General features: G+C 53.4%; 1 protein-coding gene across 1 annotated transcript; it reads right to left on the bottom strand.

Annotated features, from left to right (window-relative positions):
• Positions 1 to 21: 21 nt before the first annotated feature.
• LRRC59 (leucine rich repeat containing 59) lies at positions 22 to 12,921 on the bottom strand. Its single transcript, XM_045984698.1, has 7 exons — positions 12,590 to 12,921; positions 11,176 to 11,235; positions 9,442 to 9,600; positions 9,136 to 9,240; positions 5,749 to 5,821; positions 3,571 to 3,744; positions 22 to 1,979 (listed from the first exon to the last, which is right to left on the bottom strand). The coding sequence occupies exons 1-7, from the start codon at positions 12,692 to 12,694 to the stop codon at positions 1,735 to 1,737; spliced, it is 921 nt and encodes a 306-aa protein (XP_045840654.1). The 5' UTR covers positions 12,695 to 12,921; the 3' UTR covers positions 22 to 1,734.
• Positions 12,922 to 15,150: the final 2,229 nt, after the last annotated feature.

Here is a 15,150-nt window from a genome sequence, read left to right as displayed (position 1 = left end):
AAACACAAAGGAACAAAGACAGACCACTCAGACACATATTTAATGACTGTAGAAATCCACAAGAACCTCAGCTTCAAATCTCGAGATCATGAGGGAACTTCCCTCAGAGGGCTGGCTGGAGGGGGCCGGGTGTGCCCTGCCACGCTCTCACCCAGCCCCCCTGCTTGGGGGTCTGATCCCTGGACTGACTCCCCATCCTCTTCATCTTCTCACATACTATGGATTTTGTTTCAATAAAGCATTTGTAGCAATGGCTCTGGAGCTTGGAGGAAGACTAAGGAATGTGTAGTGATTTCTGAGTAAGGTGTGGGTCCCTGCAGCAGAGATGTCTGGGGACGGGGGCGGGGGGTGTAAGTCACTCTTCAGTCTGAGGAGTCAGGAGTGGGTGTTCCATCCAGATGAGCCACAAAGGCCAAAAACTGGGCCCCACCCTCTGTCTCTGCATCATGACCAGTTCTTGCCATCCTGAGGGGGAGATGAGCAGCCTACATTTGGGAGTTTCAGTGAATGAGCACCATGACAACTACACCTTATCCCTCCCCTGGCTTCTGTGCAAGGAGGCCATAGAGCAAGAAGAGGCTGCATCTGGCAGGCAGGAGAACAGACAGCCCTCCTCTCTGCACTAGCTGCTGGTAAACGTGCCGCTTTCCAACTCCATGGTGCTACTTGTTTCCCTTCGTTGTGGAGGTGGTTTTAGGTTGAGACCCAAACAACGCTAAACTTCCAGCCCTACGAAACTTGAGTCTGCAGGCTGCCTCTCACTTTGTCACACTGATTACTGACAGCTGTCACAGACAGAATGGCTTCGCAATGGTCCACCTCCTTGTTTACTGGCAACGAGGGAGTTAATGCTCTAACAGAGCCAAGGAGCCTGGACCGTTTTGTGAAAGCCACAGGAGCTGGGGCAGGACGCCGTACGAGCTGCCCCAGACCCTCCTGGCTGGGAGAATCCTATTTGTGGGACACAAAGCTGCCTACCGTCCCTAGAGTCTGCACTCCAGCCGAGAGACAGTTCCGGGGTGAGTTCTCTTCTCTCCAGACGTTAAGGAAGCAAAGTTAATGGAAAGAGAGGATACTGGAGTGGGAGTCTAGTTCTGCCTCCAACTAGCTGGGAGACCGAAGGCAAGTCATGAAGGCCTCAGTTTCCCTGTCTGCACATGTTACTAATGGAATGGATGGTCCTGAAGTCCCTTTCACAGCCTGAGATTTTGTATGGTCATTAAAATGTCTGAGGTCCTTAAGAAAATAGGTATACCCTCCCCCACCCCCCAATTTAGGCTAGATTTGCTGAGTACGGTGTTCCCTTCGTCCCCGATATCGCACTGCCTCCTGATCTGCCCTGGCTATGCAGGGAGGAATGAAAGAAAGGGTTTGTGACATACAAAAGTATAAATGTAGTGACAGCTGACCTGATCATTTAGTAGAAACGAGCCTTGCCTTTACACAGCTTTGGGCAACAACTAGAAAAGGCCGTTTTTCCCTCTGCCCACCTTAAGCCTATTCCTTTAGGCGTGCAGGTAAACTGTCCCCACCTCCCACTTCTCCTCATTCCACCACGGAACCCTGACTAAGGAACAAAGAAGTCCTACAGAGAGGAGATCTCAAGTACCAATCGGCAGCCATTGGATGATGGCAGGTAGGTCTGACGCTAAAAAGAGGTTTGTGTCCAGCAGAACCCAATTCCATAGGAATCCAAGCTCCAAGGCTGGGAGGCAGCAGGTGTTGAGGACAAGCTCACTGCTGAGACTCGGTCTGCAGCACCCACTGCAGGATGTCATGGCCGCGCAGCCCCCGGAGCGCGTTGTCGTAGATGGTGTTCACGCTGGTGCAGAGGGGCTGCCGCCGAAGCTCGGTCACCCGACAGGCCACCAGCCCGCCGGCCGCACACAGCAGCAGCAGCAGCAGCAGCTTCAGCACGGCCCAGGACCTGCCATGTCTCCGGGGAGGTGGCTTGCGGGGCCGAGAGCCAGACTTGGACTCTGTAGGGACAGAGGCACCACAGATAGAAAGTTCCATCAGTCTGAGGAGAAGCACACTCTACCCAGCGACGCTCGTCTCCCTGAGCGGACCCGCTCCCCTCTCTTCTGCAATGAAGACCCCAGGCCCCGAAGAGAAACGTTCAGGGACATCTGAGTTGTCGTACACTCTGCTGACATGGAGACTGAGGTAGACGTCCTCCCCTGGTGGCTCTCCAGGGAGCTTGCTCGGAACGAGAACTCATTCCGGGTGCCTCATGCAGCGCACGGTCCCTGGGGTGACCCTCAGGGTCAGGGGACGGGCTTTTCAGGGGGCACTGAGCACGGGTAACATGCTGCCCATCTGGGGAAATAGGCTGGAGATCTGTTATTGTTGTTTGTGTCCTTATTATAGAAGAAGAGGCACATAAAAAGAAAGCCCGGGCACCAGGGTGGCGCACGTTGGTTAAGTAGCCGACTCTTGGTTTCTGCTCAGGTCATGATCTTGCGGTCACAAGATCGAGCCTTGCATCGGGCTGTGCCCTCAGCGCAGAGTCTGCCTGACTCTCTCTCTCCCTCTGCCACTCCTGCTTGTGCGCACGCTTGCTCAGTAAGTCTCTCAAATAAGTAAATCTTAAAAACAACCCGGGAAGGTGAGCTAGCACCGTCAACGGTGACTGCTGCTGGGTGTGGGGGATTACAGGTGATTGCCATTTTCTGAAACATACATGGAACTTTTTTAGTTCTCTGGAATGAACATATATATATCACATTTCTAATTTCTTTTTAAAAAATTGGTTTTGAGATTGTTTTACACCAAACTTTAAAAATCTTGGCGGACTGCCCACATGCCAAGAACTGCATGATCCTGTCACATAGATTTTCTCACTTAAGGCTGCCCGGTAAGAAGGTCCGATCCTCATTTTACACAAGGAAACAAAAAAGTGTAGGCAACTTGCTCAAGGCTGGCAAGGGCGAGCAGCAGCGTCCTGGGCCTCGGTCCACCCGACAGGGCTCCTTCCGCCCTCAGCTGCCTCTCCGTTGGGGGCCACGCTGACCCAGAGGGTATGCGGCCCCCCACTGCACACAGAGCCATATCACCTCACGAACTCAACTGGACACATTCAGGCAAAACACTAGCGCGTTTTTTATACTACACGGCTCCCTGAACACAGCCCAAGGATCCCGCTGGTGTTCAAGCAGAAAGAGAGCGAGTGCTCTGCTCCGACCTACAGGGAGAAGCAGAGGCAGTGCCAGCCTCCCCGGGACGGTACCGGCACTCAAGATGCCACGCGCACGTCCCAGAATCACAGATGACATGAGGGGCTTTGAAGGGCACTGTCCTCGCCTTGTCGCGATTCTAGCATCTAACCCTGACAGGAAGGGCAGCTCCCTGTTCGGGGAAGGCCCTCAGCCACCTCTGACCGAACACCCTGGGGCAACACGGCAGCAGAGCACCTGCTCCCCAGGACGGCCCCCCACACCCGGCCACCAAACCCTCCAAGCTTCCCCTAGCCTCAGAGTCTGCTCGATCTCACCATGGGGGCTGCCTCACACACTCACTCCTCTGCCCCCACTGCACCCCAGCAGGAGCCCTGCGACTGCAAACACGTACTTGGGGCCTGATTCGTCTCCTTCTTGGGCTTCTTCTCCTGCTCCCGCTTGGCTGCTTTGAGGGCGTCGTACTCCTTCCTCCGGCGCTCCTTCTCTTCCGCCTTCTCCCGCTTCCGTAGCTCCCGCTCCTGAGCCTCCTTAGCCCGCTGCTTGGCCTCCCGCTTCTTCTCGGCCTCTACCAGAAAATGCATCCCGAAATGACTTCTCGCCCACAAACCTGCAAGAGTGCTTTCCCGAGGAACTAAAAGCTGGGGTTCAGCCTCCCTTCCCTTAGGCCGCAGGTCACATAAGCTGTATTAAGGGGAAAAGGCAGTCTCTCTGCTCTCGGGGAAGCCGCTCTCAGGGTTTACTAAATGGATTAAAGGGGTCCGAGCCCCATGCAGCAGAGAGATTAGGGTGACGTAACAAGGGGCATGGGAGACGAGCTGGGGGGCTTCAGAAAGCACACGAGTGACAGCCTTCTACAACTCAGCTGTCGGGAGAAGAGACACCAGGGGTGTGGGTTCTATGGGACTCTTATCCTCCCAAGCCTCAGAAAGGAACGTGGCATGGGAAGGGCAAGGAAGAAGAGAAAGTGAGTGTTCAAGTTCACCGTGAGAGAAGATGGAAGTGTTTTGCTGAGAGAGCAAGACTAACAATTTGTCAGAGAGTAAACTCTAGACCTCACCTCAGGAGTCCGTGGCGCCTTCTGATTTACTTCACGGTTCAAGTGCATCACATCCAGTACCCAACTCAGAAATCACGGGCTTCTAAAAATGCACTTCCCAGTAAGCTATTTGGAAGCACGAAGCACATTTTTCCAAAGCCAGAATGCCACAAATTAGGGAGTTAAAAGTCCCTTAACAGCTTAAAAGCCTATCTGACCCATAATGTGGCTGAAGAGCAGTACGCTAAGTACTGGAGCTTTCCACTGGTTTTCCACGTACAAACAAGCTCCAAGTTCCAGCTGGGCACTGAGAACGCCAAGGGCACTTACACCCAGCCCGGAGAGAGCACATGGCGGCAGGAAGTCAAGCAGCCGTGGCCCAAGGAAATATGGCGTCATGGGACCATGCATGTAAAAGGGCCTGGTGTCACTCAGACACCATCTCAGGGTTTGCTAGAACCAGGACTACACCCGTCCCTCCCCAATCCTGGGAGTCCTCCAGCAACGAGCGCCCACTGAGCACTAAGCCTTATTCGAGGTGCTCGGGATACAGTGGGGAGGACAAGTCAGGTTCCAGCGCCTAAAGCTTCCTAGGGACGGAGACAAGTGAACAAACCGTACGTGACGTGTGCCAGAGAGAGAGTAACAGAGATTGTGAGGGAGAGACAGGCGGATGGAGGCCCAAGTCTGGGTGCTTCTGAGGGGGTTACAGCAAAGCTAAGGGAACCTGTGAGCAGGCCTGAGAAAGCACACAAACCCAGCTGTGTAAGGAGCTGAGGGGAGAGCAACCCGGCCCAGCTCCTGAAGCGAGCGCAGCCTCGGTGTGCTCGAGCAACAGCAGGGGCTCGTGCAGCTGGAGCTACCAGCATTCTGTCCCTGGGGTGTGGGTCGGAGCGGCAGAAGCAAGCAGGCTGGGGCCATGGCGAGCCTTGTCGGCCCCGGGATAATGTCTGAATGTCATCCTAAGTTCCAGCAGAAGCCATCAGAATGCTGTAAGCAAAGAGCAGCATGATTGACTTCTGTTTTAGAAAGATCGCTGTGGCTCCTGGGCAGAGGGGGCACGAGTGTGCCAACAGGCCATGGAGCTGGGAGGTGCCAGGACCGGCTACAGCAGGGGGGCTGAGTCCTGGGGCGGCCTGGCGGTGAGGGAGCGTCACACCAGGACTTGCTAACAGACTGGATATTGGAGTAACTGAACAAAAGAATCCTGGCCGTCTTTCCAGTTTCAGGCTTGAGCAGGTGCAGGAATGGGGACTGCCTACTAGAGGGGAGCTCTGGGGAGGGCTTGAAGGAGACTGTCTTGACATTGTTTAACCTCTGATGCCTCTTCACCCTCCTAGCAGGCTGGAGGGCTCTGGAGCTCAGTGGGTGAGCCAAGCCTGGAGACAGACCCGCCGGACAGAGAGGACGCCGTCCACTGCCACACGGTCCCCTGCTGCTCTGCCGCCGCTTCCAGGGACCCCAGTTCCCACCACGGGGGAGTCAGCAGCTGCAGAAGGACGGGCAGATAGCTGAAGAGGGGATGGCACGTACCTCGTTCTACTTCCAGCCGCCGCTGCCTCTCTCGCTCCTGATCAGCCTGGACGGCCTTCATGTGCTGCAGCACCTGCAGGAGGGAGAGAGGAAGTGCTGGGAGCCGGGGAAGCCACGGAGCACACGTCCACTCCAGAGGCTCCAAGGGGCCCCCTGCTCTTTTCAGGCTGGCACAGCCCCGGGCAACGCAGAGCTAAGGAAGGCAATCCCGTCCCTGTCTCCTGACTCACACCGCCGGCCTTAGTAGCAGACGTGTCATTCGAGCCCAGGCCACCAAAGCTGTGAGCGGATGCCAGCTGGAGTGCATCAAGGGTCCCGCTCTGTAGTCACTGCCACACGTGGTCTCCTGTTGGCCTCCAGCAGCTCTGCTGCCGAGCCTTCCCACCCTGGCTCCGTTATGCAAGCTCCGCGCCTCCCTATCGGGAGAGGCGTCTTCTCTCTCCCGGTCTCAACACTAGGATCCTGAGGATGGAGAGTGCTGTCCCGTCTGCCAGCTAGACACTCAATACTATGTTTGATGAACAACTACCTGGCTCCCCATTTCAAGAGGCAAAAAACCAAGGCCGGCAGGGGGGCGGCGGGAAGGGATGATCTGTCCGTGTCACATGGCTTCAAAGTAGCACAGCTAAGAGTACAGGTCTTCTGAGCTCCTGGGCCAGAGCCTGTCCCACTCATGTCAGCACACAGAGCCAGGAAGCCTCTAGAAGGAAGGGAAGCACCACGCAGCCCACCTAGCAGACAAAGCCCTAGTGCCCAGTCGTCGTCCACTCAGTCACGGGTGGCCTCTGACTCCAACGGCCCCCAAAATTCTCATTACAGCCACGGGTAGGAGAGGAGGTAAAAGACTTTATTTTTTAGGTGTGTTTGTATCTTTAGAAGCTAGTATCCCTTGGATGTAGAGGACAGAGTGCAAGCTTAGAGACCAGTGCAATCCTGACTCTACCACTTCCTAACCGTGTGACCTTAGCAAGTGACTTCCCCTCTTGGGCTTCCTGCAAGAGCCTGCTTTGAAGCCACGAGGAACCCTGTCCCAGGCCTTGAACCTGCTGCAACCTCTCGGAAGGGAGTCAAGCTCACTAAACAATGGCCACTCAACAAGGAGTGCAGATCTGTCTAAGGTCAAGCCTGATGGCAGGAGGCAACCCAAGTTCAAAGTCACCATCTCACTCTGAACTCCAAATACTAAATAAACACCAACCATTCTGGTGGTTTTAAGGGGTATATGGGTGGCTAAATAAAGACCAGAGAGGTTTGAGAGACATCCCTTTTCACCCGGGCTCCCGTACATCACGAGTTCTGTGACAACACACCAAGCTCAGAAATGGGAGCAACACCTCTACTGTGGACCGTGAGCCCCGAAAGGCAGACACCATCTGTCTGTGCCAGTCCACGACATACAGTAAGCACTTGATAAATACCATCCAGCTAACAAATTATTTTTAAAAGGTGCGGTACTCTGCTCCAAGCTTATCACTTATTGCAGCTGTTCTGTGCACCCACACAAGGTCAGAGCTGGGGAAGTCTAAGCTAACTCCTGGGGACAAGTGACCTCATTCTGGCTGGCCCAAGCCACTCTGCTATGACGCCTAACAGTGTGCCAAACACCAGAGTCTGTGCTGGGCCATGGTGCCAGGTAGCACGGCTTCAGAGACCACACCCACGAGGCAGTAGCAGGCTCACTCTGGAAGCTGTATGCTAACACTAAACATCTTGGTGCTCAATAAAAACGATCTTTGAGGGGCGCCTGGGTGGCTCACAGGCGTCTGCCTTCAGCTCAGGTCATGATCCCAGGGTCCTGGGATGGAGCCCTGCATCAGGATCCCTGCTCAGCAAGCCTGCTTCTCCCTCTCCCATTCCCCCTGCTTACGCTCCCTCTCTCTCTATGTCTCTGTCAAATACATACATAAATAAATAAACGATCTTTGAGAAATATTGGCACTTTCATACAGTTTAACCTATTATTAGTTGAATGAACATGCAGATAAATGAAATGGGTGTGCACAGGGAGTGTTTCGTGTGTCAGGGGAGCGGAAGGGAGCTATGCCTCCCAGGGCGATGAGATCAGGAGGGGAGGCATAAAGCACGCGGGACACAGGAGTGGTCGGTCACAGCGCCTGCCGTCCTTCAGAACAGATAGCACTCCTAAGCACCGGGGCCGCACTGATCACTTGTACTGTTCTCCGCCGAGGGCTACCGGGCCACAATGACCTTGCACCTGGTCTCCTGTGACAACGGGTGGGACATAAGATGAGACTTTCTAAGAAGCCCTGAACTAACGGTAAGAAAAGAAAGGCCGTTATTCCTGGGATTCACCTAGAGACCCACCGTGCCCCCATTCCACTTCCCTTAATTCTAGCATTTAAAGTTGAAGCGTTTCGAGTCCTTTCTGTTCCTCATGCCTCCTAGACATGGCCAAATAAGCCATTTGGCGCTCAGCTGTTCCAAAGCTGGAGGGAAAAAGTGGCCGTGGCTGGCGTTAAGAGAGATGCAGTGCAAGGCGTGGGGCGCCTGGGGGACTCAATTGGTTAAGCATCTGACTCTTGATTTCGGCTCAGGTAGCAATCTCAGGGTTATGAGACCGAGCTCCGTATCGGACTCTGCACTAAGAGTGGAGCCTGCTTGGGATTCTCTCCCTCGGCCTCTTCCCCTTCCCTCTCACACTCAGTCTCTTTCTAAAAATAAAAATTCTTAAAAAAAAAAAAAAGTGCGAGGCATCTTCAGGCCTGTTGGTGACACCTGCCTTCCTGCCTTCCATGCTGCCTTTAGTTCCTCCCACATCAGACAACTTGACTGAAATCAAATGTCAGATCTGCCCAGGATGTGTCTGCTTACAGGTATAAGCTTACGAATATTAACACTTTTATTATCAAAATTCCTACAATACCTGTGACCCAGATAATCTTCTTGTCCAATTAAAGAACTGTCAATGGTGTGATGTTGGATTAGGCAAGGTCCTGGGTTCTTTCTTTAAGACTTTATTTATCAGACAGAGAGAGCACACGCTCGAGCACACAAGCAGGGGGTATGGCATAGGCAGAGGGAGAAGCAGGCTCCCTGCTGAGCAGAGAGCCCGATGTGGGACTCGATCCCAGGACCCTGAGATCATGACCTGAGCCAAAGGCAGAGGCTTAACCGACTGAGCCACCGAGATGCCCTGAAGTGCCGGTTTCTTAAGAATGGAAGTTCTGCAACAGAGAAGCCAGTACTTTTCTACTTGTAAAGGAACACAAACAGCCTGATGGGCCACTAGCAGCCCTATTTCACTGAGACCTCAGTACTGGAAACCTCGAACAGCTACAGGTCCCCCAGGAGGGGAAGAAACAAGAGGAGGCAGCCGCGAGTCCCAGGGGACCGAGCGGGGGAGGCCCCAGGGAGCTCCCTGCTTACCTTGTTGGCACACTGCTTGCACTGCTTCTCATCCAGGCAATCCCCTGCCACTTTGGCCAGGGCAGGATCCAGGGGGTTATCCTTCAGGTCTAGCCACTTCAGGCTCTGAAGAGACAGGACAGAGAGGCTGTCTAAACCCAGGTTCACACAGAGCCCCTCAAGCTGAAGGAGCTGGAAGCAAGCCTCTGACTTCCAAGGCGGCAGCACCAAGGTGGGGTCCCCGCGGGCCACGCACACGGCTGTGCCCCGCCCGTCCCCGGGCCATCTGCCTCACCTGGCACCAAACACTGGTTCACGAACTGTTACCTTGAGCTGAGCGAAGCTGACAGGCAGGGTCACCAGCCTGTTATTGAGGAGATCCAGGTGCTGGAGGTTGACCAGACGGCCGAAGTCGGCCGGCAGCTGCTGCAGTTTATTCTTGCTCAGGTCCAGCTTCACCAGGTGTGTGAGGCCACAGAAATCCGCCTAGGACCCAGACACAGAACACCTCGGCCCTGGGCCCACTCCTCCACGGGAGATGCCAGAGCCCTGGAGGCGGAGGCAGCTGCGTGGAAAGCCTGACCCCACCTGCCCCCAGCTCTTCTGCCTGCAAGGAGATGCAGCCGACACTCAGCACTTCTGCAGGGGAAGCAGTGAGCTGCTTCCGTCCAAGGACTTGGCACAAAGTCGGCACAAAATAAGTGTGTGTTCCCTCATGCTCCGTGCACCCTCCAACCCAACCTCCACATTGCTCCTGGAGGGACTAGGGGCCTCTCCGGCCCCCCCACGGCACCCTGTGCTCTCCTTCCATGGGGAAAGTCAAAGCGCAGAGGGACCATCCAGTTCCCTAAAACGATAGAGCGCCCTCAAGCACTCGCGGTTATTCTCTGTTCTTTGCAGCACCTAACACAGCACCTATCTGCGGTACTGCTCCCACCTTGGCGCAGAGGCACTGCTCACGCTCTCTGGGGATCTGTAACTGCCAGTGGATCGGCACTGCCAAGGAAGGCACAAACAGCTGAACTCGCTCGGACTGAAAAGCGCACGGCAGGGAGGGGTGTGGGGGGACTGTGGACAACACGCACGGCGGCAGCAGGCCGCAGGGACTGGCCACCATCCTTTCACTAGACACGAAATGCTGCCTAGAAGCAGTGGGATCTTGGATGCTTTCTCAGTGAGAAACGGTTCTTGCTGAGCTGCGGGAAGATGCTAGAGATAATGAGCGAGGCCCAAGGGGAATACTGACGGGGGAACAGACTAATGACCCAAGGAAGAAACTGCCAACTTCTGAGACCCGATCCCGGAGCGGAGCCCAGTGGAGCCGAGCAGGGAGTGACACGGCCAGAGTGACTGCTGGCAAAGACAACAACGGCAACAAACTCGGTCCTGACACTGACGGCACGCTGCTCTGGAGCACAGGCCGGCCGTCACCCAGGAGCAGCTAAAGGGCTGCACCACTCTGGGGCCTACGCAGATAAAGGACCGTGTACTGAAGACATCGCAAAGCATATGATGGAGAAGGAGAACTGGGAGTTGTGCAAGAAAAATCGAAAGGATCCAACCACGGGCTGGATGTGTCAAACAAAAAAGTATCTCAAGTAATTCAAGAGCTGGGAGAATAATAATACAGTAGTTCCCAAAAGCCACATCTTTTTTCCTGTTCCTCATCAAAAGAAACACACGGAAGCTGTTCATCAGCAGCTTTCTCCCTGGAAATCAGAGGAACTTACAGAGTGGTCTCTCCTCTCCTCTCCACAATAGGGAGGGTAAACTATTTTTCAAAGGAATAATATAAGTGAGGAAAAAAGTGATTCAGCCAGCATTCTGTTGACTTTAGTTATTCACGGCCTAACCTTCCCACTATTCTAAAGAATGAAGCCTCCACCGTGCTTTCCTTCCTGCAGAGACAAACCACCCCACCCCACCCCACCCCCAGCACGCTCCCATTCATTTACAGTTTGGCTGCAGGCCTGTCCTGAAATTACGACTCTTAAGATATAACTCCCTCAAACAAGAAGCATCACGGCTCTACAAGGAAGCGTGCCCGCCTGCCAGTCTTACCGGGAGACTAGTCAGTTTATTGCAGGACAGGTCCAGCACAGTGGCCTTCGGGAGGGCAGCCTAGGAAAAGGAATGAGAACACAATGTCAAACCAACACATGGAATGGTTCAGTGACTTCTCCAGAGAAAACTCCTTCTCCAGAAAAAGCCTTCTCCAGAGAAAACTCCCACAATTAGGAAGGCCTTTAAAAATTAGCACTCAAGGGGCGCCTGGGTGGCTCAGTGGGTTAAATCCTCTGCCTTCAGCTCAGGTCATGATCCCAGGGTCCTGGGATCGAGCCCCACATTGGGCTCTCTGCTCCGCAGGGAGCCTGCTTCCTCCTCTCTCTCTGCCTGCCTCTCTGCCTAGTTGTGATTTCTCTCTGTCAAATAAATAAAATATTTAAAAAAAAATTAGCACTCAAATATTACGGAATAGTAATAATAATATAACAGCTGAATGTGTCCACATTTACTACCTACCAAGGATCTTACACTCCAATCTTAACCCTCACAAGCCTGTAAAATGGGAACTATTACCACCATTTTATTAATGAGGAAATCTATGGGCTTAAAGGTTAACCAGCTTGCCAAGGGCAGGGACGTGGCTCTTAAGCAATGCAACTGGAATATGGACTGGAAACCTGTTCTAACCTCCACACTACAGAGCCAAGTGCCAAAGGCAAACGTAATTCATTAAAGGCAGGAAAGCGTAGGTCACCCAAAGTGACCCTAATGTGCTGGTGCTGGAAGGAACCCTGATGGGAAAAGCAGGGATTGTGATCTAACTCCACTTTGTCAACAAACTAGTTTGATCTTCCTGGGACCTCAGGCCTCAGTTTCCTGGCTGGGAGTGTGAGAGTAGAGGGGTGGTGGGGTGGGCAGCAGCAGTTGGATTCCAGCCAGTTGAAGTGTTGGGAAGAGCCCTTGCCAACCAAGCAGTGACACTACACATTCTTCAAGGAAGGATGCTTCAGGGCCGGGACAGCCAGCTGGGATTGCCCTCTTCCTAGAAATGCAAAGTTCCGGGCCACACCCAGGTCTACCCAGAGGCCTACTTCTCTAGAGGAGTCATTCATTCATTTATTCATTCATTCTCCGAACACCCAGCAACCGCTCCGTGGGCGCCTACTTTGAGTCAAACACGGAGCTGAGCGCTGTGAAAGCTCCCGAGATGGGAGGGGAGATTCACTCCTGACCCGTAAACAGCCCAGGACCGAAGGGGCAGCGCCTTCTCATCTTCTGGAACTGCGCCAAAGTGACACGTGTACCTCCCAGGAAGAAAACTGGGGCAGAGATGGACTCCCCGGGAACTAAGTCCCACTCCTCCCACCTAGTTTTAAGATCTGGAAAGTAAGGCGTTGGAAAGGAGGCGGCCCGCACAGAGGCCAGCGCCGTCTCGGGAGACACCTGGGCCTGGCGGGGCTGTACTGACCAGCTCCTTGACGGGGACCTCGTTCAGGTCGCTGAGACTCAGGTCCAGCTCGTTGCCGTCCAGTTTGTCGCGGAGGTTCCCGCCCTTGCTACCGGCCTTGGTCATGGTGACGCCGGCCGAGCGGTCCCGGCTCCGGGGGCTCCAACGGGCAGGAGACGGGCTGAGAAGCTGCTCGTCGGTTCAGTGGACTCGCACCCAACCGGCAAGGCCCGCGTCCTCCGCCACCGCAGGTGCGAAACGCCGTAGTCAGCCCGACCGCCTGCTGCACTCTGAGCCCCGCGCCCCACTCCCACCCGCGCCGCGGCGACGACGACCACTTCCGTGTCCACGTCACCTTCCGCGGCCACTGAGACGGGCGGGGCCAGAGCAGCCCGGGCGTGTGCGGGAACGCCATCTGGCGCCTAGGAGGGCGCATTGCAGTGGCCGCAGTGAACTCCACTGCAATGAAGGGTGGAGTTCAAAGCTAGGAGTTCCGTTGCCCCGCCAAGGTTTTTTTCCCCACTGGCCGAGACGCGGTTTTTTCCTGCAATGGCCCAGGGTGCGCTACGGACGCTGGCAACGCCAAGAGGCGAAAGGGCACGGGAGTGGGCGCCAGAAGACCTGGGTTGCATCCAAAATTGACTTTATCAGATCACCCCGATTCCCTTGGATTAGAAGCCAAAACTGCAAGTCTTTCAAAATTGCTCCTTGTCCTCTTTACGTAATTCCCAAATGATCATCATCAGGAAATTTCAGCCTCTTCATCTCTCTGAACTCCTCTTCCCTGCCCCAGCCTCTTGCCAGGCCGCCATCACCTCGTGCCTGGATTACTCTTGAGTCTCTCTCTCTGCGACCCACCTCTACCCAACTGCCCAGATGATCGTTCTAAAAATATAACCAAGTCTTTCCTCTGCTTAAAACCCTTCAGACCTCTGGCTACCTCTAGAATATGGACTACTCTCCTTTCTAGACTGGTTCCTGCCTGCTTCTGCAGTCTCCTCACAATCCCCAGCCCCTCCCTGCCTAGGATGCTGTGTAGACGTCCATTAGGTGGCCTCTGATGTAAGAAGCAAAGGCAAAAGAAAAATTATTAAATTTCCTTACTACTTACAGCCCACTGCTAAGTCCTTAAAACAGACAGAGTGACATTCCTCTCCGAACTCAGCTGCCTCCATATTAATACCTTATTAAGGGCAAAACAAGCCTGACCACCCCACCCCCCCAGTCCTCCACCCTGGCCCCAGGATCCTGTAAGACTACTTCAACATATAAAAATTCCTTTGGAAACTTCCGTTATCTCTACCCCTCTAAGATACACATTGGCAATCATCCCCCAAGCATATGGCCCACCGATATACATCTGAAGGGTCTCATGACTAAGGTTTTATTAGACAGTAATAAATGACATTTTTCCAACAATAGCTAGCCCCCTCAAGGTCCTGGAAACCTGCTTCCAAAATTCTTTTGAGACTTAGGCTATCCTTACCCCCCTCCCAACTTGAAAGTAAATGATGGGCCACTCCTCATGACCCCAGGGGAGCTCTTTCTGCCCACGGGTCCTGTCTTTACGCTTTAATAAAATCATCTTTTTGCACCAAAGATGTCTCAAGAATTCTTTCTTGGCCGCTGGCTTCAAACCCTAAGTTCTTTCTTGCATTTGCCTCCACACCTTTCTCTTCTCCTGGAATGGCCTTGCTTCCCAATGCACCTCTGCTTAGCTAATTTCTAGTGCTTCAGGAAACCTCCCCTGACCACCATGAACTCCAGAGCTAGTTAGGGGTCCCTCCTTGGGACTCTGATAATGTCTTATGTGCTACCTTACTGTCAGAGGTGATAGGGCGTGGTGTCTAAGGCAGGACCTATGGTTTACCAGAAAGCTTAGGCGATTACCATGCTTGTTTATGGATAGGTGAGAAATGTGCATAATAATGGTGCCTAGCTGGTAGAGTCTGGGTAGGACTGAATGAGCAAAACACCATGAGCTTACTGTAGTGACTGGCATTTAGTAAGTACCTGATAAATATTAGCCGTAATTCATAACTTGCCTTGTGTTATATTTATCTTTATGTGTCTGTCCTCCACTCTGCCCCAATCTGTGAGGGAGAGATTTTGTCTTTGTATCCCCAGTGTCTGAGTGTGTGAGACATGGTGGTTCTCGTTCAAAGGCCTGCTGAATGAAAGAAAGAATGAATGAATGAATGAATGAATGAACAAGTGAAGCACTTTACCCACTTTGTACCTCAGTTTGCTCATCTTTGAAATGGGTACATCAAAGCTTATCTCAGAGGGCAACTGTGAAGACCAACCGAAGTCGGTGGCGGGACCTATTCATTTCACAAATCCTTGTGCACACCCCTCCCACCCACAACAAGGCACAAGGCACAGTGCTGGGTTTCTGGGAACCAGACAAGGCAATTGAATAATTATACATTAGCACTTGGCAATCTCTAAAGCCCTTGAGCACCCATTATCTCATTGTGATAAAGTACAAAAAGAGACTATACAGTGCCTTTTATGGTTCTCTCTCTCTCTTTTTTTAGAGAGCATGCACTCATGTGAGTGGGTTGTGGGAGAGAATCTGG

This window comes from Meles meles, chromosome 18 (genome assembly GCF_922984935.1).
Source record: "Meles meles chromosome 18, mMelMel3.1 paternal haplotype, whole genome shotgun sequence".
NCBI lineage: Eukaryota > Metazoa > Chordata > Mammalia > Carnivora > Mustelidae > Meles > Meles meles.
The sequence above is the reverse complement of the archived record's forward strand: the minus strand, read 5'-3'. Positions and strand labels throughout refer to the sequence as shown.

What these genes read in the sequence shown, in the direction of transcription:
- LRRC59 (XM_045984698.1), bottom strand. Translation starts at nt 12,694, where the DNA reads ATGACCAAGGCCGGTAGCAAGGGCGGGAACCTCCGCGACAAACTGGAC. An exon ending in ATAAACTGACTAGTCTCCCG is followed by an intron (nt 9,601 to 11,175) that starts GTAAGACTGGCA and finishes TCTGGGTCCTAG; the next exon opens with GCGGATTTCTGTGGCCTCAC. An exon ending in TCAGCTTCGCTCAGCTCAAG is followed by an intron (nt 9,241 to 9,441) that starts GTAACAGTTCGT and finishes CTGTCTCTTCAG; the next exon opens with AGCCTGAAGTGGCTAGACCT.